The 23442-nt window shown below is 38.4% G+C and overlaps 1 protein-coding gene across 1 annotated transcript; it reads right to left on the reverse strand.

The window, feature by feature from the left end:
- Positions 1-1074: 1074 nt before the first annotated feature.
- LOC149187123 (non-specific lipid-transfer protein 1-like) lies at positions 1075-1452 on the reverse strand. Its single transcript, XM_089409560.1, has one exon. The coding sequence runs from the start codon at positions 1450-1452 to the stop codon at positions 1075-1077; it is 378 nt and encodes a 125-aa protein (XP_089265686.1).
- Positions 1453-23442: the final 21990 nt, after the last annotated feature.

The raw sequence follows: 23442 nt of genomic DNA on the forward strand, positions 1-23442 counted from the left end.
ATTATTTATTTTATATATAATGCTATTTATTAAATATTTATAATTTACATTAAATTTTATATATTTTAAATATATAATATTATTTAAATTTAGCATTTTATAATATTAACCATGCACATATCTTTGCTTCCTATTGCATTGTAATTATATGATAACAACTATATCATAAAGATCCAACCAAACATAATTTCAGATAACATATTTCAGATGTTATATGAGTTAAAAATACGCATATCTTTGCTTCCTATTACATTGTAATTATATGATAACAACTATATCATAAAGAGCCAACCAAACATAACTTCAGATAACATATTTCAGATGTTATATGACTTAAAAGCCATCAATTCTGACATATTACTACCAACTATTGAAGTACTCAACTCATTTTGCATTCTGCAGATCAAAATCATAATAAGTGGAAACAATGGAGAGAGAATAAAGCTCCAATATTCTCTTTATTAAATGCTCAAATGCCGTATTTGTATTATGCAGTTTATTTATTAACCGGAAAGGATTGTGGAACAATCATAGTATATAGAAGATACCCTGCACTGTAACGATCAACGCGGTGAATGGTCCTTCACAACGTAGGGATTTCCTCTATAAACCGATCCTACAAAAACCATAGTCAAAAGTTAATTGAATATCTTGATGTAGAGTGGATTGAATATTTAAAAATTTAAATATAGAAATGAAGTCAAGCAATTGATCTAGCTCCATTAAGGATCTTACAAAAACCATAATCAAAAGTTAAACATCCTAATGCAGCCATGATAAAGTGGATTGAATATTTTAAAATTAATATAAACAATTAATCTAGGTAGTTTTAGTTTATCAAATTAATCAAATTTTAAAACATTTAAACAATATAATAGTAATAATTGTCAATAATAATAATGTAATAGTAATATTGTCAATAATAATAATTGAATAGTAAAATTTTAAAAATATTTTAAAAATCTAAACAATAAAAAAATGAGATTAAGCAATTCTACCTCATTTTTATATATCAAATTTTAAAATATTCCAAAATTTTAAGATTAAAAATGACTAAAATTAAACATTGGGCTATTACGTTGAGCAGTCGATATCCCTGGTTATAGTGAAGGAGAGCTGCAGGCCGCAGTTAGATGGAAGACTCTCAAGAGCTCTGTCGTTGAGATTGTAATTGATGGCTTCGTTCTTTAGACATGTGCAGATTTGTTGTATTTCCTCTGTGGTGGTGGCGTCGCCATACAGGCTCTGAACCCCTTGGCAGCAAGAACTGTCTTCCTGCGGCACCGGCGTTCCCTGGGTGAGATACGCGGCGCAGGATGTGATCTGCTGAGTGATGGTGTTGCAGTCCATTGCAGCCGAAGCTGGTTGGTGGAGGAAAACCCCCATGCACGCCCAAATACAAACGCAGATGACTGCGCCTGCACTCACACTCCGCGACTTCTTCTCAGCCATTGTGATACAATAAGGAAATTAATGGAGAACTGGATGGTTGCGAAAGGAGTTTAAGGCAATCTTATTTATAGGTGCGTGTACAATATTCTGCTGCCCTGTCGCTGGTTTGTTGGCTCACGCAGAATCTGCAGTACCAGTTTCAGCCGTTAATTTCGCGTGAATCTGAACGTTAGAATATGAAATTCCCACACAAAAGACATTTTTCCCAAAAGAACTGTAACTGATTAGTTTTTTGTTTTTATGTTTGTTTTTTTTTAATGGAAGGGGCTAGTTCCCAGAAGAAGTATTATGAGTATGTCAGACAAGATGACAACTGTCACATTATATTTACATTCACATTACAAACTACATTGTAGCAAATATATGCTATTGCAGCATCGGGGATCGAAACCTGGTAGGGAGCGTCGGGGATCGAAACCTGGTAGGGAGCGTGGCAACCGACAGCCCCAACCATCATATCATGCACTCACGTGCAACCGTAACTGATTAGTTTATGAGAATAAAATGATGTTGTCTACTGAGGTTTATGAGAATAAAATGATGTTGTTTACTGAGGTCACAATTTTGTTGATTAATTTCATAAACTGATGTTGTTTAAAAAAGTCACAATTTTGATGATAAATTTTTTTAGAATAATATAATTTTGTTTTAAAAAATATAAATATAAATAATTTTTCAATATTATAAATAGATTTAACACTATTAAAAACCAAAAACAACACGCAAAATCTTAAAACATGATAATTGTAACACAGATTTTCAAAAATTTCCACACTTTTTTTCAAAATCATGTTAAAATTTTTTATTTTACATAATTTTTTACTAACCAAAATAAAATAATATTTAATATACAAAATGAAAAGACTCCAAACCATCATTAACTTAAATATTTACAATAATTTTACCATATCCATTTGAATCATTAATTTCATTTGAACAAATCATTACACCATGATAGGTCAGATCCTACATTGCCCCGCTGGCATAACAGAGACACAATTTTCTGTTAAGCTGAAATGTTCATGCAACTTTTACATCCCTCTTTCTTGGGTGGGGAGCAACAAGTGCTATAGAGGTGAGGTTTAATGAAGTGATAATACTGAGAGAGGGCTAGGTATAGTTTCATCTTAAAATTTTGAAGCACGAATTGTTCGATTAATTTTGAATACCAAACATTTACATTTTTTTGACATGTATATATTTATTTTATGTTAAAACGTTTCATATATATATATATGAATATGAATAAAGTAAAATATATATAATTATTGTATTTAATTAATATTATATATCAAAAAAATTATATTTACTTATATGTGAGGGTAGTTATATAAATTAATTGTTTAATAAAAGTTTAGAAGTATTAATCTAACTTATTTCATTTGCTAAAATTAAAAAATCATAAATATTAATTAAATTCTAACTTTATTCAAAATTATTATTGTTAATATTATATTTATTTATATATATATATATATATATATATATATATATATATATATATATATATATCATGTAACAAGATTATTAATCATAAATATTCATCTCTACTTTATAATGAGATTCTTAATTAGTAAATTGGTTTTGTTACAATATGATGGTCAATATCATGGCTTATCAATACTACATGCTCAAAAAACCATAACCTATTTATATGACATTTAACCATATGACTTTTTTTTTCTTTAATTAATGAATTTAATTAAAAGGGAAAGAAGAGCATTACTTTTTTGTTATATTTTCTATTTAATTGAAATCAAAGTGTACAAAATATTGTTTAATTAGCATTTTAACGACCCAAAACCTAAAACAATCAAAAATAAAAACAAGCAAGGTCCCAACTATTTCAAGAACATCAATTTTGGAAAATATTGTTGGCATTTACCCTAAGAAGATAAGTGCCTTATAGTAAATATCCTATAGAATGGAGTAATGTTTCCTTTGATCTTTTTTTTTGCATCAACATTTTGTTCCTTGTGGATATGTGATACCTCCAACTCAAAAGATTCTTGTAATTTGTGAATTCTTTGTTGCCTAGGATTTAGGGCCAAGCTGTGTAATGTACGGATCCCTAAGAACCAATTAATAACCACTTGAGAATCACCAAAGATTTGTAAGAACTTCACCTACTTGGACATTGCAAAGTTAAGGACAAGCCAAAGGCCGATTAATTTTGATTTATTATTACTTCCAAGCCTTGACCCAAGAGTAAGAAGGAAATTGAGATGGTTGTTAAGGTGAAATGAAACTCAAGATTCTTGTAATTTGTGAATTCTTTGTTTCCAAGGATTTAGGGCCAAGCTATGTAATGCACAGATCCCTAAGAACCAATTAACAACCACTTGAGCATCACCAAATATTTTTAAGAACTTCACCTACTTGGACATTGCAAAGTTAAGGACAAGCCAAAGCCCGATTAATTTTGATTTATTATTACTTCCAAGCCCCGACCCGAGGGTAAGAAGGAAATTGAGATGGTTGTTAAGGTGAAATGCAACTCCCACTCTGCATACAACCTTGATATGAATTTTGGTTCCATCAAAGAAGGCCCAAGCCTTTGAAGTCTCTATCCTCAACCCAATTGGAATTTTGTTCTTCTGCTTTATACCTTATGAGTTGAGTTCCTTCATTGTTCTTTTTGTTTGTTGCACCACCTGTAGTATATTTGGGACTTAACTATCAAATATGGTTATACTCCGATGCAACCAAATATGCTAAATGACTGAACCTGGAAGGCTAAATTTTTATATTTACTCATAAATAAAAAATTATTGATTTATAATATTTAAAATTAAAATAAATTTATATTAATGTTTTTTTTTTGGAGAAAATATCATATCTTTATTTACATAGAAAATAATGTTACATTTCTTAGGTGCAGGATACAACCAAAACTTATATGTGTACCGACTACTAATGAAAACAAAGAAGAGCCCTAAGGATTTTTCATTTTGTTCAATACAAAGACAAAGTTAGAAAGATATCAATGACACAAATCAAAAACCCAAAGCTGACTCACACCCTTGCAAGACATCTATAAATGGATCCCTCATTTGAGAGATCTAAAGGCTGGAATTTTGTAATTTGTAAGGAAGTGTTGTTGGTTTATCTGTGCGAAGAGACATTGTATTGTTGGGTGATCTTGCTTTTCATGAGGTGAAGATGGATTCTATGCTAGGAGGATGATGCTGGATCAGACAACTGGGTTGTAATCCTCTCTTCTACTATTATTAAAGTTCTTTGAGTTTTCCTTCATATAATTGTGTATTTATGAATCTTATTGTTTATGAATGCAATTATATGGTCAATGTGTTTCTGATTCTGCATTGTTTATGATGTTTTAGATAGAGATGCTTTGATGGTTTTCTGTTACTTTGACTCTACAGGTACTCTTTGAAGCGGGACAAGTAGGAGAAGAGTGGCAAATTCTATCAAGGGAAAGAGAAATCAAGCAAGGATCAAATCGGAAGATCTAGGTTGGTCCTCTCTTCTTCCCTCTTGTCTATTACACCTAAAGGAAATCTCAAATTGCTTTGATTGTTTGTTTCTAAGATAGCTACCCATCTTAGTGGCACTAGCAGTTCGAATCGACACTAGTTTTCCCTGAAACAAAATGGCGACTCCGCTGGGGAACGAATAGTTTGTTTTGTTTGTTTATAGTTTGCTTTATAAACTACAAACAGAGCCTGAATTTAGCCAGCTAGCCTTCGAACCGCATTTGCTATGCAATTGCGAAGTAGATGAATGCTACTTCAGTCAATCTCCAGGTTGGTTTATGAACTGAACATCTGACTTACAAGCATTCTAAGTGCCCTTGTGGTAGCTCAATAACCTCATAAGATCATACCCCTATACTTTTTTTTTTACTGTCCATCTTAGCTCAACCTAAATCACTGAACTTAGCTGCAAATTTTGATCAAAACCAAACTTAGTTTCACTCCATGGTCCATCGCACTGTCTGTAACTGGGCAACCTGTATGCATCACACCTCCCGTGTGTTGCAAGTGAGACGCATCCCTATTTCGCTGTGTTGCAGGTGCGATGATTGAGTGATACTGTTTCTCTCTTTGAAAGTTGGTTTTTTCCTCCTGATTTTTAGCTTTATTCAGTAGTTTTGCTGTTCATGATCAATATCTCATTGCTAGAGCCTCCTTCCTTTACATTATTCAGCCTCCATTGAATAGGATTTGTAAATGTTTTTATGTATTTTTCCATCATTTACTATCCTCCTTTGTCAAAAGTAGCTTAATTGAACTGTCATTTTTTATGAAAAAAGTGTTGTAACTGTCATTTTGAGTCAAAAAGAGGAGTGTCGTAAATTCTTCCTCCTATAGATAGTCGATTGTACTTTTGTCATTGTATTTTATTTGAATTGTTAATATTTGAAGTGTCGAAAGCAGTTTTCCATTCGAAATTGAAAGTGTCGTTTTAGTCTTCCTTTCGTTTTGAAAAGAAATTGTTGAAATGTCACTTTGAAGAAAAATACTTCAGATCTGTATTTAGTTTTCCTTTTGATCATTCTCACATTAAGGAAAAAAAAACAAATACATGCATTTATATTTGCATTTAAACTGTGTGTGAAAGATGATTTAGGAAAAGTGCATTTAGTGTGTGCTCTTTGCTCTATGCTAAAAGAATCGTCCACTTCTTTCCTTAGTAGCTAGGATTTTCATTGCTAAAACAAAATAAACGATTGTTTATCATTTTAGATTGCATATTTAGGAATTTTACATCTACATCATGTGGTGAACCTTGAAAGACAAACTTCTAAGCAAGATCAACTCTAAAATAAATCTCAATGAACATAAAAACGCTTTGGAACCTAACGCAACACATCTAGAAGTCTAGGCTAGAGATGTATTCCGGCATCGTAAAACCTGGTAACTATTGTTTTCATCGAAGGCTGGGTGCTTCCTCCTCTTTGATACGACAAGTGCCAGTATGGACTTGTGCTCCCCATACCGTCGAGTATATACTAGGAGACCACAATAGGCTGATATCCTTTATCCTTAGGAAGCCGTGTCTGCCACCCTATTGATCGCAATGCACTGAACACAACATCGGGAAGATTGACTTTTGTACGTAAAATCCTTGGTAATTTCTCTTTAATTTACCACCAAGGTGTATATTGCGGTTTTGCGATTACTTTGGTAATCCCTATGTCTAGATTTCTAGAGTAGTCACTTTCGTTCATTTTCAACTCCTTAAAAGAAAAGGTCCATCTGAGCACTTGCCACTTTAGGCTCATCAAAAATCAAAGGCGACTAGAGTCACCTTTAGCTTTTTCTCGACTCTTAAAATTGAAAAAGCAAAGTTGCGTCAAAGTGTCTTAAAATTTATTTGAATCGGAATAACTTTTTCCCCTCTAATTTTGAGTTGATCAAGTAATCCGCAATCGTGGAAGAAAGTCAATCAAAACCCCATTGTTCGAGGAGACTAGTGAGTGAACCATCTTTGACTCCGGAAACGAAACCATTCTGGGAAAAACGGTCTCGTTTAACTGAGTCCAATTGACCTGATTTATTTGAAAGTTGTGTTTCAACATCGTCAGAGACTACAGTTACTTTGATTATTTTTGGTACATTTACCTTTACAGAAAAAGTTCCGCAGTTACAAGAGGACATTAGAACTAATCCTAGTGTAACAGTAGACACTTCTATTCCTGAAACAACTCCATCTAGGGCTGATCCAGAAGCTCGAGTTCACTTACCTAAACATCTGGAATTTGAGTTCCATACTTCAGAAGGTGTCACCCCTCCAGTATCTGTTACTGCAGAAGCTACACTTTCTTCAGCTCCAGAAATATTATACGGACCTGACGGTCTACCTGTTCCACCTGGATTGATTGCCATGGAAGAGATAGTAGAGGATCTTCCATCCAGTACTCCATTGCATTTTGGAACTGAGATCCACTTATATCCTTGTACTACAAAAGTTAGTTCTTTTAATCAACCTTCATCACAAGTTCCTATGAAATCGCTAGGAAATATTTTGGATAGACTAAATATGTCTGAGCAACCATCAACATGTAGGACTGTGTCAACTGACACATCTACGGTGGAACTTCCTGTTGCCATTACTACAATGTTTGCTGGTATACCATCTGTCTTGGCTATTTATCAACAGCAAGCCGGAGCCCACTCAGGGACTGTTTCGACGACATGGTCTATTCCTATTTCTTCATTCGGAGTCTCATCCGGTATTTCTTATGTTGAAACTCAAAAAGTTGATCCAATATGTCTTCAAAGGCCGATCTACCCTTTAAGCACTGGATTGCCACCATATGGGGGGCAGTATGCTTTTTCATTATTCCCTCCTAGAGAACAACCATATGAGAGTTTACAAAAAAATTCAGGTCAAACTGGAATTACATCCTGCGGTTGGGTACCAATACTACCTCAACAACCAAGGGTTGTATATTCAATGCAACCAGTCCAACTTGTGTTGAATATTCCCACTACACCTACTATTGTGACTATATTGCAAGTACAAGCGCTACCTCTTGTGTGTCAACCTCAAGTCTCTCATGTTACATTACAACAACCTCTTGTCTCTACGATTCAATCACAACCTCAGGTTAGTGCCTCCTTACCTGGAACGAATCAGGCTCAAACAGGTACTATCACTCTGCATCTTGGTCAATCATCCAGTATTGGACAACAGCAAATGGTCCAACAACCATGGCTGGTACAATATCAACAACCACAATTCTAGCAATCTTACTAAGGACCTGAGAAACAAGGCTTTGTAAGTAACGGGCAACCACATTTCCAAAACAGTTATCAACAACCATACTATAATGGTTATGCCCATCAACCTTATCAAAGTTACCAGCATCAGATACATTATGCTAGTAAGAAAAGACCTACTGCTCAGGCGATTCCATCTTATCCTGGGTATGCTTTGCCTAACCTGAATCAACAGTTGCCTTTTGTAGCAACTCTAGAATTACTAGATCTAAACTGGCCGACGAATGATCCAATTGCTTACACCCCTTGGTGGCTATCAATTCCTCATAAACTTCCCTCTGATATTCCTAAATTCAATGGAAATCCAGGTGAAGATCCATCGAATCATGTAATGATATTCCATTTGTGGTGCTCATCTAACACCCTGAATGATGATTTGATTAGGCTTCACCTTTTTCAACGAACACTAACTGGTCCGGCAGCAAAATGGTATATTGAATTGCCTAGAGCTTCATTTGATAACTTCAGCACCCTTTCCACTACCTTTTTAACCCATTTTCGGTTACCCATAAGGTACGAAATGGAGACAGAACTCCTTTCCAACTTTAAACAGATGACATCCACTCACATATCTGATCATATTCATGGGTGGCGACATTGTTGTCGAATGGTAAAGACGTATCTTCCTGATTAGCTTTTAGCTGAATGGTTTATAAAGTCATTATTACCCTCTATTACAGAGGATGTGGCTAAGGGAGGAGTTGTCACTGAAGAGCAAGTCATTTCTCGTGCACAATATTTAGACTTGATCTATACTCAGTCTGGCACGCTCTACGACAAAATTCCTGATGCTCCTAGACCAGAATTTTCTATTCCTTCCCCCTCCTCAATCAAACAAGGACTCTCATGCCGGCGATGGCATGATTGATACCACAAGCACGAAAACCGCAAAGGCTACATCTAAAAAAGCCCATGCAGTTTCTAGTCAAAAAGTAGATGAAGAACCTCTTGCCTCGGAGATTAATGCTGTGTCAACTGACAAGGGCAAAAATCCTAAGCAACCAGGGGGCAAGAAGAAAAGGGCAAACAAAAAGAAGAAACAGGAAGATTCGAATCCTGAGAAATCTTCTGGAAACCCTACTGGACGAAAGAAACCTAATCAGCCATGTTTCATATGTGATGAGGACCATTACACGAGAGATTGTCCACATTGAGCTAAGGTCATGAAGTTTTTAAAGACTTCAAATACCTCAGCGGTATTGACTGATACGTTTCCAAACCCATAAACTAATCTAGTTGCTACTGATCATGCTTCCCCATCCCAAGTGCTTATGCTATCCATCTCAAAACAGCAAAATGATGCTTTGATATCAACAAGGAATAAAGATTATGGGAATCCATAGTCGTCGAATAGCAAGGCTACAGATCAACCCAGTAGTTTGACAACAACTTCACCAGAAGTTGTTCCACCAATCATTCCTGAATTAACAATAAAACCGCCTAAGGGAGTAGTACATAAATCGACATTTAATCCTCGTGCTCGAGCAGCACAAAATTATAATATAGTGGAGGATCTGGCCCAATCGCCATCCGCTATGTCGACACTTGAAGTACTGCAGAATTGCCCCTCCCAAAAGCAGGCTTTGTTATCAGCGATAGGTGGGATTGATCCAACGGATTCCAATCTAGTGGCCTTTAATCATAAAGGATACGAACCTCAGTTACCGACCTAGCTCACTTTCCTCATACAGGTAAAAGCCCTCAACAAAACTATTCATCGAACAATCATTGATGAGGGGGCATCTACCTGTATTATGTCAATGAGTTGCTGGAAAAATTTAGGCTCTCCACCCTTGTCATGATCATCAATGACATTAAAATCATTCGATGGAAGAACATACATGCCATATGGGATATTAGGTAACTTGCAAATCGAACTAGGGGAAAGACAGTAGAAATTGAAGTCGAGGTCATTGATGGAAACCTTGACTACGATATCCTACTGGAAGGCCCTGGATTTATGCTATGGTTGCTGTTGTGTCAACATATTTTAGAAAGATTGCATTCCCCTTTCAAGGCGAAATTACAATCATTGACCAATTGAACTTCCTCCCCAAAAGTTCGCAAGTTATCGGAAGCATTCCATTGATCCATGGAAGTTCTCAATAGCTTCAAAATATCGGAGTAGGTCTCCTAAAAGACCCTTCCTTAATGGGTACTTTTGCCCTTCCACCTCTGAGTAATCTGGCAGAAGTGGCCATAGTGGAAACCTGTCACATGATATCTTCTACATCGACAAAGATTAAGAAGAACTTTGAATATTTTGATAGTGTGGATCATCACCAAGCGTTACCCCCAAGCCCTATAGAATTGTTGTAGCAATCAATTTTTTGGGCATGGGCCACGAACCCAAATCAACGCTTGACAAGTGTTTGGATAGATAGGTCTCTAGAGTATGGCACCTCTTTTGATCCTTGGTCTCATGTACATTCTACAGACGAAGGAATCATTCAGTCAATGATGATAGGGGAGGCACTTTGGGAAGATTACCACCATCATTCCTGGCTTCAAGATAACAACGAAGATTATTCTAGCGACCTTAATCATCCTTCAATTTTTGATTTTCTATCAAATACTATAAATACGGTGGATTTCGAGCGAAATCTATCCAATATTGAAGAAACTATGGCCATTAATATATCGACCAAACCTAATGTTGTAGAGAATATACATGTTGGCAAATCTTGTTCTCCTTCAAAACTGGAAATATACAACACTCTCTTTCGTGAATTCAGAGATGTCTTTGCATGGTCATATGAAGAAATGCCAGGCATTGACTCGAGTATCGTTGAACATGAAATCAAGATGTATCTAGATGTTAGACGAGTACGACAATGGCTTCAACTGGTTCACGAGAAGAAAGCCGTTGCCATTAAGGTAGAAGTTGAAAAAATTTGACATGCTGGTTTCATTTACCCTATTCCTCTAACTGATTGGGTATCGAATATTGTTCCTGTGATGAAAAAGCAAGGAACGATTAGAGTGTGCGTTGATTACAGGGATGTAAATCAAGCTTGTCCAAAGGACAACTACCCTACACCCTTCATCGACTAGATAATTGATGAATGTGCCAGATGCGAAGTCTTTTCATTTATGGATGGATTTTCCGGATACAATCAAATCAATATCCACCCACAGGACCAGTCAAAGACTGCATTTAGATGTCCATGGGGTACATTCGCATACTGCAAACTACCGTTCGGTTTGAAGAACGCAGGGGCCACATTTCAGAGGGAAATGAACTACGCCTTCCACAACATCAAACACATCATTCAACCATATCTCAACGATCTACCGACTCATTCATGAAAGCGAACTAATCACCCGCATCATTTGAGAGCTATATTTCTACATTGCCGACACTACAAGATACGACTCAATCTACACAAGTGTGTGTTTTGTGTTGGTTTTGGTCAGTTACTTGGTTTCGTAGTTTCTAGGGATAGAATCCGACTCGACCCGTGTAAGGTTTAGGCAATCATCGACATGCCTCCACCTTCAAATTTGCTTCAGATTCAGAAACTCCTAGGGAAAGAAAACTTTCTAAGGAGGTTCATTCCGAATTACGCAGAACTTGCTAAAGGTTATACACGTCTTTTGAAAAAAGAAGTACCCTTCAACTAGGATCAAGTTGTGCAAGCTTCCTTTGATGCTTTAAAAGATTCCCTAGTAAAAGCATCATTAATGTATGTTCCTGAATATCAAAAAGATTTTAACCTGTATCTCATCGCTACGAATACAACCATCGCAATGGTTTTAGTACAAGAAGACAATGGAATAGAGCATCTAGTGTATTATTTAAGCCGCAACTTAAATTATATAGAAAGAAAGTACTCTTATGTTGAAAAGTTGGCTTTAGCAGTTGTTCAAGTAGTACAGAGATTTCGACACTACATACTCTTTCGCAAAACTACCATTTTGTCAGATTGCAACCCTATGACCTAGATTTTGTCACGTCAATTACTAGGGGGCAAACATTCCAAATGGATAACCATTTTACAAGAGTTTGATTTGGAATTCACCAAATCCAAATCAAAGAAATCTCTAGTATTCGCGGAGTTACTTTGTGACCTCACATCACCGTCCAACGATTTAACATCTAAAGCATCAACCATGGATGAAACTATGTTTCTGATATCATCAAGCGACCCATGGAATGGAGATATACTAATCTATCTCCAAACCCAAGCCTTTAGGCTTAACACCTCTCGCTCGGCACAACGACGTACTAGATACCAAGCAAAAGACTACATGATCGTCGGTGATAAACTTTACCGTCGTGGTGTCGATGCAGTTCTATGAAGGTGCCTCACGCATGAGGAGGCCGAAAAAGTCCTGAATGATTGTCATTTAGGTGGATGTGGGGGGCATCTATCTAGTTACGCTACTACACAAAAGATCCTACGAGCTGGTTACTTCTGAACCACTATCTTCAAATATTGCATAATTGCAGTCAGAAGTTGCCATGCTTGTCATATTTTTGATCGCAAAACCAGATTAACACCTGCACTGTTGCATCCAGTAGTTGCTGTTGGGCGATTCACTAAATGGGGCATAAATTTCATGACATGTAACCCCACCTTGGCTGGGGGGCACGGGTATATCATAGTTGCTATCAACTATTTTACAAAATGGGCCGAGGCAATGCCTACATTAAACAATAGCGGCGAAATGACCGCTCTTTTATTTTTCAATCATGTAGTCTCTAGGTTCGGTGTTCCACAGGCTATAGTCACAGATCATGGATCACATTTTCGCAATCATATGATGGTTGAATTGACTACCAAATTAGGACTGTCCCACGATAGTTCTACTCCATATTATCCGCAGGCTAACGGACAGGTTGAAGCAATCTACAAAGTCCTTAAGCGCATGCTGCAGAGAATGATTGGAATCTGGAATTTGATCCTGTACTCAGCTCTGTGGGCACGTAGGACTTCATTGAGAAATGTGAACGGATTTATGCCTTTTTAGTTGGTGTATGGTCTAGAAGCTGTCTTGCCAATTCAGTGTGAAATTGCATCTCTCAAGCTCGCAATCGATCTACTTCCTGAAACTTCAGAGGAAGAGGCTCGTTTCTTGGAACTAATCCACTTGGATGAAACCCGTCGTGACGTCGCACTAGCTAACGAAGTGCATAAGAAATGTGTCAAAGTGCAATTTGACAAAAATGTCAAGCCTCGTGTCTTCTCGGAAGGTGACCTGGTCTTGCTCTACGATCAGGACTCTGATAAATTGGGAGCAGGTAAGTTCGAATCATTATGGATGGGCCCCTACATTGTTAAGCGAGTATTAACAAAAGGAGCCTATGAGCTGGTAGATTATGATGGAATTCCACTGTCGCAACCCCGAAACGGGTTGTATCTTAAGCGGTACTATGCTTGATCAAGTGTAGTAATCTCTTTATAGATATGCTTTTGTTTCATTTTTTTTGTTTTTTTCAAGAGTTGTCATTTTGGTTAGGTAATCCACTTTGCATTTGTTGCAGATGTCGAACTTTTTGGAAACATTCGTTGGGTACGCCGATGGATCTAGTCTTAGAACGAGGAACCTATCTTCTGCAGCTTGGGCCATCTTTGCTCCAAGTAGCGAGTTAGTGAGTTTCAGAGGGATATGTATTGGTCAATCAACGAACAACATCGCTGAGTATAGCGCGTTGATGGAGCTTCTCTTTGATGCCATTTCACATGGCATACACTGTCTTGTTGTCAGGCTAGATTCGCAACTCGTCATTCTACAGCTTACTGGCGTCTATTTAGTTCAGAACCTAGCTGTCTATCGTATGTTCCTAAGGGTCAGGGTTTTGGAAAGGCAGTTTGATTCCATTCAATATCAACACACTTCTAGAAACTTAAACACATTAACTGATTCGTTAGCGAATTATGTGTTAGACAAACATTTGCAGCATTTGTAAAGAAAATCATTTCATATCAACACTTGCATATGGATCACATAACTTAACCAAAATAAACTCCGAAAGTAAAAAATATATAACTGTTTATAGTTTCACATAATTTTTTGTGTACAAGACAAAATCGGTCATGCGACCAAGAAACTCAAAAGTAAATACAGAAAAGCATCCTATACTAATGATGCTGGTGATAACATGTCACCGCCTGTGCAATCATATGCAAGAGCCTATGTTGTGGGGAAAAATGCCTATGCAGGACGATCCTATCCACCTAAGGTGTGACAGTGCCTTAGTAACAAACAAGGACAGTTATTCTGGTTTCTTCCTTTATGAAATGTGAAAGAAGAGAGATAAATAGACTCACCGGTGTCTTCCGTTTGTCCCTCGATCCGGTCTCTCTTCTCTTTGGGAGTTCACAGCTACTTGCCTTCTCACTCGACCAGCTTCAACAGGTTCATGCAAGATCACAAGAGAATAGCTACTTGCCTTCTTGCTTGTCCAGTTTCGACGGGTTCTTGCAAGATCACAAGAGAAAAACTACTTGCGACAAGAGAAGAACACTACACAAAGACAGATATTCACATTCATAACTAGTTTAGGATCAGAAATAAACCAAATACACTAATGCAATCATACATCAAAGACACATCAGTATATAGGAGAAACCAAGATAGCTTTATTGATGAATAAAAAGGTTCAGGAAGAGATACAACCCAGAGGGCTCCAATCCAGCATCTCCTTCCCAGCAAATGGATTTCCTATCTTCACCCCCTTCAAAGCATTAAGCACCCAATGATTCCAATCTCAAACCAACAACAATTCTTTGCAATAACAAAATTCCAGCCTCTAGATCTCATGGAGGAGAGATCCATATATAGATGTTTGGAGAGAGGATGAGTCAGCTTGAGATCTGACTAGTGTCTTCTCCCTCTGTCAGTTCTTGATTCCACTTGGAGGTTCTTGCTTCCACTTGGAGATTTGGAACCTCTTACTCATCACCAGTCGAATTCCCTGAGGCAAGTGTCATTTTGGAAGCTTCCTGGGTTTTGACACCTTGATAAATGAGCTTGCCACATGTCCACTCTCGTTCAGCGCAGGTAGCCAGTGTTCCCTTTGACATTCAACGCAGGTAGCCAGTGTTGGCTTTGACATTCAGCGCAAACAGCTAGTGGAGCCACTGAATTGATCCTGAATTGACTTGTTTTTGAGTAGTTTCTGGTGGAGAACTTCTGTGAATTGCTGTGGTTTGTTAGCCTTGTTCCTCTAGGGGTAGGAACAACATGTTTAGGGACTTTGGATCCCTTAGATTATGGACATTTCATGCTCAATGCTGCAAGGCACAAAAATGTCTATAACAGTTGCCCCCTAAAGTATGAGGCCGTTTATCGGGTGAAATGCTTTATCAGGGGGATCCGAAGTTCATCCAATGCTGGGAGGAGACCTGTAATAAGATACAATACAATACATTATTTTTCATACTGCTTTCATGATCTAGCTGAGGCGGGCATTCCCATGCTCAGCTTTATAAATTCATTTTTCTGTACATAGAACAGACAATCGTCTGGTGGTAGACTGATAATTTTGATGAAATTATCATCCTTTGAGTAGGATGATTATCTGCTGCAATGATGTACATGTCAATGTCTTTATGTTTTCTGAATATATATCGCAGCCCGGATGGATGAAACTAGATCCGGGGTCTTCAAACTCGTTCGATCTTCACTCTAAGTACAAGTCAATCCATGTGAGAAATGTTCTGAAGTCGAACATGGAAAGGCATCGCTTGATTACCGGTCAATGGGGTAAATCGTTAACAAGCACGAGAGGAATCACCGATAATGATAATGACCCTCAAGGTACTGCAGTACAATTCATGTGGTGTGAATAAAGGACTTGGCGTCGAACACCACGCAAAATCTTTTGGTCGAAGGTCATTGATGTATACCTGTCGCCGGAAGTGAGAAACTTGCCATTGAGGCATGCAAGCTTCAAAGTACTAAAGGGGTTGTTCCTAGATCAACTTCTTGGATAATGAGCTGATGTCGACAAGAAGCGATCCGTCAAAGGAGGGCCTTAATGAATCCCACATCAATGACACAGAACGGAGCTAATGATTTTGATGGAGGTGAAAACGATCTGTGACATATGATTCAGGGTGGCGGTCATGAAAGGATGAAGGATAATGTACGGCAGTGGATGGGACACGGTTGACTTTTCTGAACGACTTCTCTTGAACATATGGCGACACTGATGCGATGGATCGGTAGCATTACCCCAAATATGGATGGTATGGCGAGACCATGGTGATGTGACCGGTGAATGAAACAACCCAACCCGATTGTGGTACGGAGGAAAAGTGTCATGTTCAAGAGCGACTTGCTACCATCAAAGTTTTCTTTAGTTTCTCCCAATTTTTCCCCAGTCATTGCTGACCAGTACCTCTTTATTTTTGTCAAGCTTGAGGAGGATAACATATGCTTGTTCTATAACCTGCCCTTCGTGCAAGCCTATCGCTATGTTTTAACGAGCCTAGCGATAGTGAAACTCGTTCTCGTCTAAAGACAAGTTTGTCGCTATTTAATGATTTTAACGAGTCTAACGACAAAGATAACTCGGTTCTTTTCATTTTTAGAGAGTCTGAAAAGGTACATAAAGTTAACTCCAAAATTCCTTTTTCATCATCTAATCCCTTAAGTCCGAAAAAGTATAAAACAATACAGAAGGGATGAGTTTTCGATAGTTTTAACAAGCCGAACAAAACAAGCGCTCGATCTTTTTGTGCAATAATCCCTCAGGTCCAAAAAGATTAAAATCTAGAGGAGGGATAGCTCTTCCTGTCCCTTTAACGAGCTGGAAGGCCAAGGACTCGGCAATCTTTTCATATTTTACGAGTCAGTTGAAAAGAGCTTAAAGAAGACTCGTCTTTTGAGGAACGAGTGATAAACAGGGTTAGCAGCTGATTCCAGGTACAGGTTGGAATTTTCCAATCACGGCAGTGTCACAAGGATGGCTAGTGAAATCACTCTTCGCAGCTGTTCCTCAAAATGGGTAAACAAACATATGGAGGTGAACGATCGGCCAATGGAAAAGTGGAGGTGACGGTGCAAACACGACCAAGGATTTAATGGCTGATGATATTACATTCAGAGTGGTTATTTACCGGGATAGTTCATTTTTTAACGAGCTTAAACGCGGGTGGAAACATTTGCTCGATCTTATGTTTATTTTTTAACGAGCATGAACTATGCGCTAAAACTGCTCGGATCTTGCGTTTATTTTTTAACGAGCATGAACTGTATGCTAAAACTGCTCGAATCTTGCGTTTATTTTTTTAACGAGCATGAACTATGTGCTAAAACTGCTCGATTAACCCAGTCATATGATAAGAGTTTCTCATTGAGATTCTATTTTTTATGGAGCTTCATCTCACAAAGCTATGCCCCGCATCATTTATTTATGCAAGTTAGGAAATGGCTAACCCAAAAAACAGATAAATAACTGCTCTTTGCTTGCACTCCAAAAGGTTTGCATGCCCCCAGGTATAAAGTACGATTTCAAGGTTACCTCTACTTCTTTTCCTTCAAAACAATTGTTTTAAAGAGAGAGGCTTACCTCTTTCAGGTTACCCAAAGATTGTCTCGTTAATCTTTCAAACAAAACACTTCCTCAGCAATGTCTACTGAAATAGACAAAGGTGAGCGACGATGCCCGCCAACTCACATAACTTTGACAAAAGAATCTTATTCTAGAACAACCCCTCTTCCTAGACGGACGGGGTACGGACTAGTCATATTCTCCCGCGGAAACCTACCCTATACCCAAAGTTTTCCTGCCGAAGCAGACCAGGATGCATGCCCCCTGGGTTCCAGTCATATCCTCCCGGATTACTCGCGCTCATCAGGAGGACGGACCGTGGGTTGAGACACTTCTTGCGTGAATAGACCATTTAGGGATGGTATATGACTATTTGCGATGCGTGATCCGGGAAATGAAAGTTGGTCCACGAGCTTGACCACTCTTCCTTCATGCGGAAAACACATTACTCTAAAGAGTGAGGAGACAATAGCTCCCATGCAATATATATAGTCTCGTCCAAGGAGTAGGTTATAATCCAAGGGTCCTTGAATGACCATCACATTCATTTGAACGGTCTTCCCTTTCAATGTTATGGGCACATTGGGGAGGATCCCTAAAGGTCGACTGGTTCCTTTATCAAAGCCTGATAGATTTCTCATTTCAGGCAAAAGCGCTGGCGAACCAAGCGCTTTCCAAGCAATAGAGGAAAGGATACTCACATATGCCCCCTCATCAATGATAGTGCCAACCATTACCATTCTGTATATTTGAACGATAATTCTGAATGGTATGCTTGCTGGCAACCGGGGTCTGCCTAGTTGGTTCCAGTCGAACGAGACAACTAGGTTGCTTGGTGGTGGGACCGAATAGACGGTCGGATATCGCTCTGACGAACTTCCTTCCTGCGATAAAGGAATGGGTGCATTGCCCCCGTGTTCGTCGGAGTCTGTGCTGATGAAGAGAATTTGGACGGTGTCGTCTTTATTCTCCTCTGTGATGGTATCATTCGAAGATAGAGCCTCTGAAGGCAAAACTGGGTCAACTGCCGCCTCAACCTTTTGACTTTCATCAGGCATGGATCCAGATGGTTCATCTTCAATGATAGGTGCTTCGGCTGACCACCTGGGCGGGCCAGCCGGGTTCTCAACTAGTGAAGGACTTGGTAGGAGTTTTTGATATCCAGGAGGAAGTTGCGCTTGTAAAAACGGGCGATCTTCCAAAACTCTTTTAGCCTCGTATAAGAAGGGACAACGGTGGATGGCGTGGTCGCCTTCACACAATTTGCAGGGAAATCTAGCTTTCCCTCTCTGTCCTGGGACTTACATTTCACTAGTCGACGGTGAGCTGTCAACATGGCTATCAGAGGTCGACGCTACCGAATTGTGCAAACGGGGAGACTAGTCCCTTAGTATCCGAGGGATGCAGGGACAATCTCTGTGGAAGTGGTCTCCCTTGCATATGACACATGGCGATTTAGGCCTGGTTAGTGCTGTGTGTGGATTTTTGTCAGACGACACTTGTTTGCCCCCAGTCGCTTTTGGCTCCTTCTTCTTCTTCTCTTTCTTCTTCTTTTCCTTCTTCTCCTTAGGAACTTGGTTTTTTGTTTTACCAGTTCCGTCAAGCGAAGAGGAAGGAGGAGAGGAAGAATTAGATGAAGTAGAAGGCTGGTGGGCAACTCTGGTCTGGTCTAACTGTTGACTCGACTGTTCAGGAATAGTGGTGTTCTGAACGACATTGGTTGAAAAGAGCCAGACCGGCAGGTCAATTGTCAGTCCTGGAAGCGACAATGTGGCCATTTGGGGCGCACCAACATCTCCCCAAGAGGGGAAGGGACTAGGATTTCCACCAAGGGGAATTCCTTGGTTGGTGTGCTCCATTTTTCAACCTAAAGATCAATGCAGGAATTAAAGGGTGATTGTTCCGTTTAAAATAAATTTTTTAACGACGCTTAGACACAACTTGCTTTTTCAGTTTTAAAGAGTCGAGAAAAAGCTAAAGATGACTCTAGTCTCCTTCGATGTTTTAACGAGCCCGAAGTGACAAATGCTCGGATGGACTTTTTCCGTTATAGAGTCTGAAAAAGGCCAAAAGGAACTGCTCTGGAGTTCTAGGCAGAGGGTGTGCCAAACTTTTCGCAAAACCGCAGAATACTTTTTAGGGTACGGGCGGTCGATCTTCCTGAATGCTGTGTTCAGTGCATTGCGATTAGTAGGGCGGCCGACATGGCTTCCTAAGGATAAAGGTTTTATGCCTATAGGGGTCTCCCAATATATACGCGACGGTACGTGGGAGCACAATCCGTACTGGCGCTATCGTCCCTCAGGAGGAATCACCCACCATCCATGAAATCGACAGTCACCAGGCTTTACGACGCTGGAACACGTCTCTAGCCTAGACCTCTATGTTGTGCGTTATGTTGCAAAGCGTTGTTAAGTTTATTCAATTTATTTTAGGTTGATCTTTTTAGAAGTTTGCCTTTCAAGGTTCACCACGAGATGTATGATACAATTCCTAAATGCAGTCTAAAGATGATAAGCAAGCTTTATATCTTTTCAACTTTGAAAATCCTAGCTACTAAGGGAAAAGAAAGACACCATCTTTTCTCAAAGAGCAATCAGCACACTCTAATGCACTTTTCCTAAATCAAACATGCAAACTATCAAGATGCAAATGCACAATGCAGGTGTTTTTTTTTCCGCTTTCTTAGTATTGATGCCTACAAAGAAAGCTTTTTGTACAACTTTGAATTTGCTTTTAAATGACAGATACAAACAAGTTTACTTTTTCGAAATCAGAGAGGGTAGAAGAGATTACAACACTTAACGATTTTCGAAATGAATACTTGTTTCGACACTTAAAAGAGACAAACTCAAACCAAATGCAAAAGTAAATGTATAATCAACTACAAACAACCAATGAACTCTCTTCTAAGATCACAATCAACAGATCTGAATCAAGGGCTACAGGATGATTATTTCACTCATGCAAAGGAAAACTGCAAATGATGCCACAAACACATAAAAACACTCACAGTCTTTTTGTACAAAAGGAGGCAGAATCTAAGCAGAGAAAAGGAGTTATAAGACTGGTACCTATGCTGGTTACAGGCTGCAAAAATCAGAGATCAAAACAAGGCAAAACAGGGCAGAGAACCCCAACTGCACAAGGGCAAACTGGTTCAGCGCAACCTCAACACAGGGGTTTTGACATTCAGCGCAGGTAGCCTTCACGGGACCTGCGTTGAAATGCAGAATCCCTTCACTGGGTCTGCGCTGAAGGAGAAACTCTTGTTTCTCACTGGTTCTGGGTCACAGATTGCTATTTAATTCACTATTTCAGGCCAAATAAAAGCAACAAGCAAGGTGTAATCAAAGGGATGCTTTGAGGGGGTACTAAGATCTATCACAAAGGATCATCAAATCATTTGTGAGTCCATTGTTCAGATCATATACAAGTCCGGTGATTGGATCAAAGCAGCAACTGTCTACTTTGCATCCAGGAATAGCAGATGCAGTTCGATTGTTGCTGTCAAGTCTATGAAACAAACAATGATAGAAACAAAAATAAAATGACTAAACAAATCTCCGGCAAAATCACATAACCAATCTTTTGTCGACGCGTTTCGAACCAACCAGTGTGGTTCATCGTCAGGACAAGTTGAAGATCTAATCAGGCTTAGCTCGATTAAATAGAGTGTGCAGAGACTCCAACAGCTATAAGGTAACGGCTAATTTGACCTAATTATAAAAAATAGTAGTGAATTATTACATAATAATTAGATAGCAATTGAATAATAATAAATCATTTAATATATATTATATAATGACCATGTAGATAATTGAAATAATATTAAACTAACAAATGAATTCAATTTTATATCTTTTTATTATTAAACAAATATATTATTAATAATAATTATTTAGTAATATAATTAAATAATAATAAATCATTTAAAATATATATAATGACCATTATAATTAAAATATTAATAGATTCTCTTAATATTCGAAATAATATTATTAATATATCGAATTTTAAATTAATTTATTTAAATAATAATGGAATAATATTAAATCATTGAATATATATTATATAATGACCATTATAATTAAAATATTATTATTATCCTTAAATTAACAAATAAACTCCTTTATTTACCTATTTGAACTATTTCTTGAAATATTAATTAGATTTTTGAGTAGTTTGACCAGGTTCATTAGGTCAAATTAGCCATTACCTTATAGCTGTTGGAGTCTCTGCACACTCTATTTAATCGAGCTAAGCCCGATTAGATCTTCAACTTGTCCTGACGATGAACCACACTGGTTGGTTCGAAACGCGTCGACAAAAGATTGGTTATGTGATTTTGCCGAAGATTATCTTAACAATGTTATGGATCACAGAAGTCTAAATTCCTTAAACAAATCTCCCCAGTGGAGTCGCCAATTTGTTGTGGGGAAAAATGCCTATGCAGGACGATCCTATCCACCTAAGGTGTGATAGTGCCTTAGCAACAAACAAGGACAGTTATTCTGGTTTCTTCCTTTATGAAATGTGAAAGAAGAGAGATAAATAGACTCACCGGTGTCTTCTGTTTGTCCCTCGATCCGGTCTCTCTTCTCTTTGGGAGTTCACAGCTACTTGCATTCTCACTCGCCCAGCTTCAACAGGTTCATGCAAGATCACAAGAGAACAGCTACTTGCCTTCTTGCTTGTCCAGTTTCGACGGGTTCCTGCAAGATCACAAGAGAACAGCTACTTGCGACAAGAGAAGAACACTACACAAAGATAGATATTCACATTCATAACTAGTTTAGGATCAGAAATAAACCAAATACACTAATGCAATCATACATCAAAGACACATCAGTATATAGGAGAAACCAAGATAGCTTTATTGATGAATAACAAGGTTCAGGAAGAGATACAACCCAGAGGGCTCCAATCCAGCATCTCCTTCCCAGCAAATGGAATTCCTATCTTCACCCCCTTCAAAGCATTAAGCACCCAATGATTCCAATCTCAAACCAACAGCAATTCTTTGCAATAACAAAATTCCAGCCTCTAGATCTCATGGAGGAGAGATCCATATATAGATGTTTGGAGAGAGGATGAGTCAGCTTGAGATCTGACTAGTGTCCTCTCCCTCTATCAGTTCTTGATTCCACTTGGAAGTTCTTGCTTCCACTTGGAGATTTGGAACCTCTTACTCATCACCAGTCGAATTCCCTGAGGCAAGTGTCATTTTGGAAGCTTCCTGGGTTTTGACACCTTGAGAAATGAGCTTGCCACATGTCCACTCTCGTTCAGCACAGGTAGCCAGTGTTCCCTTTGACATTCAACGCAGGTAGCCAGTGTTGGCTTTGACATTCAGCGCAAACAGCTAGTGGAGCCACTGAATTGATCCTGAATTGACTTGTTTTTGAGCAGTTTCTGGTGGAGAACTTCTGTGAATTGTTGTGGTTTGTTAGCCTTGTTCCTCTAGGGGTAGGAACAACATGTTTAGGGACTTTGGATCCCTTAGATTATGGACATTTCATGCTCAATGCTGCAAGGCACACAAATGTCTATAACAGTTGCCCCCTAAAGTATGAGGCCGTTTATCGGGTGAAATGCTTTATCAGGGGATCCGAAGTTCATCCAATACTGGGAGGAGACCTGTAATAAGATACAATACAATACATTATTTTTCATACTGCTTTCATGATCTAGCTGAGGCGAGCATTCCCATGCTCAACTTTATAAATTCATTTT

The sequence above is a fragment of the Pinus tabuliformis genome, chromosome 3_1 (genome assembly GCF_031772625.1).
Source record: "Pinus tabuliformis cultivar Carrire ecotype Pingquan chromosome 3_1, CPIR1, whole genome shotgun sequence".
Lineage (NCBI taxonomy): Eukaryota > Viridiplantae > Streptophyta > Pinopsida > Pinales > Pinaceae > Pinus > Pinus tabuliformis.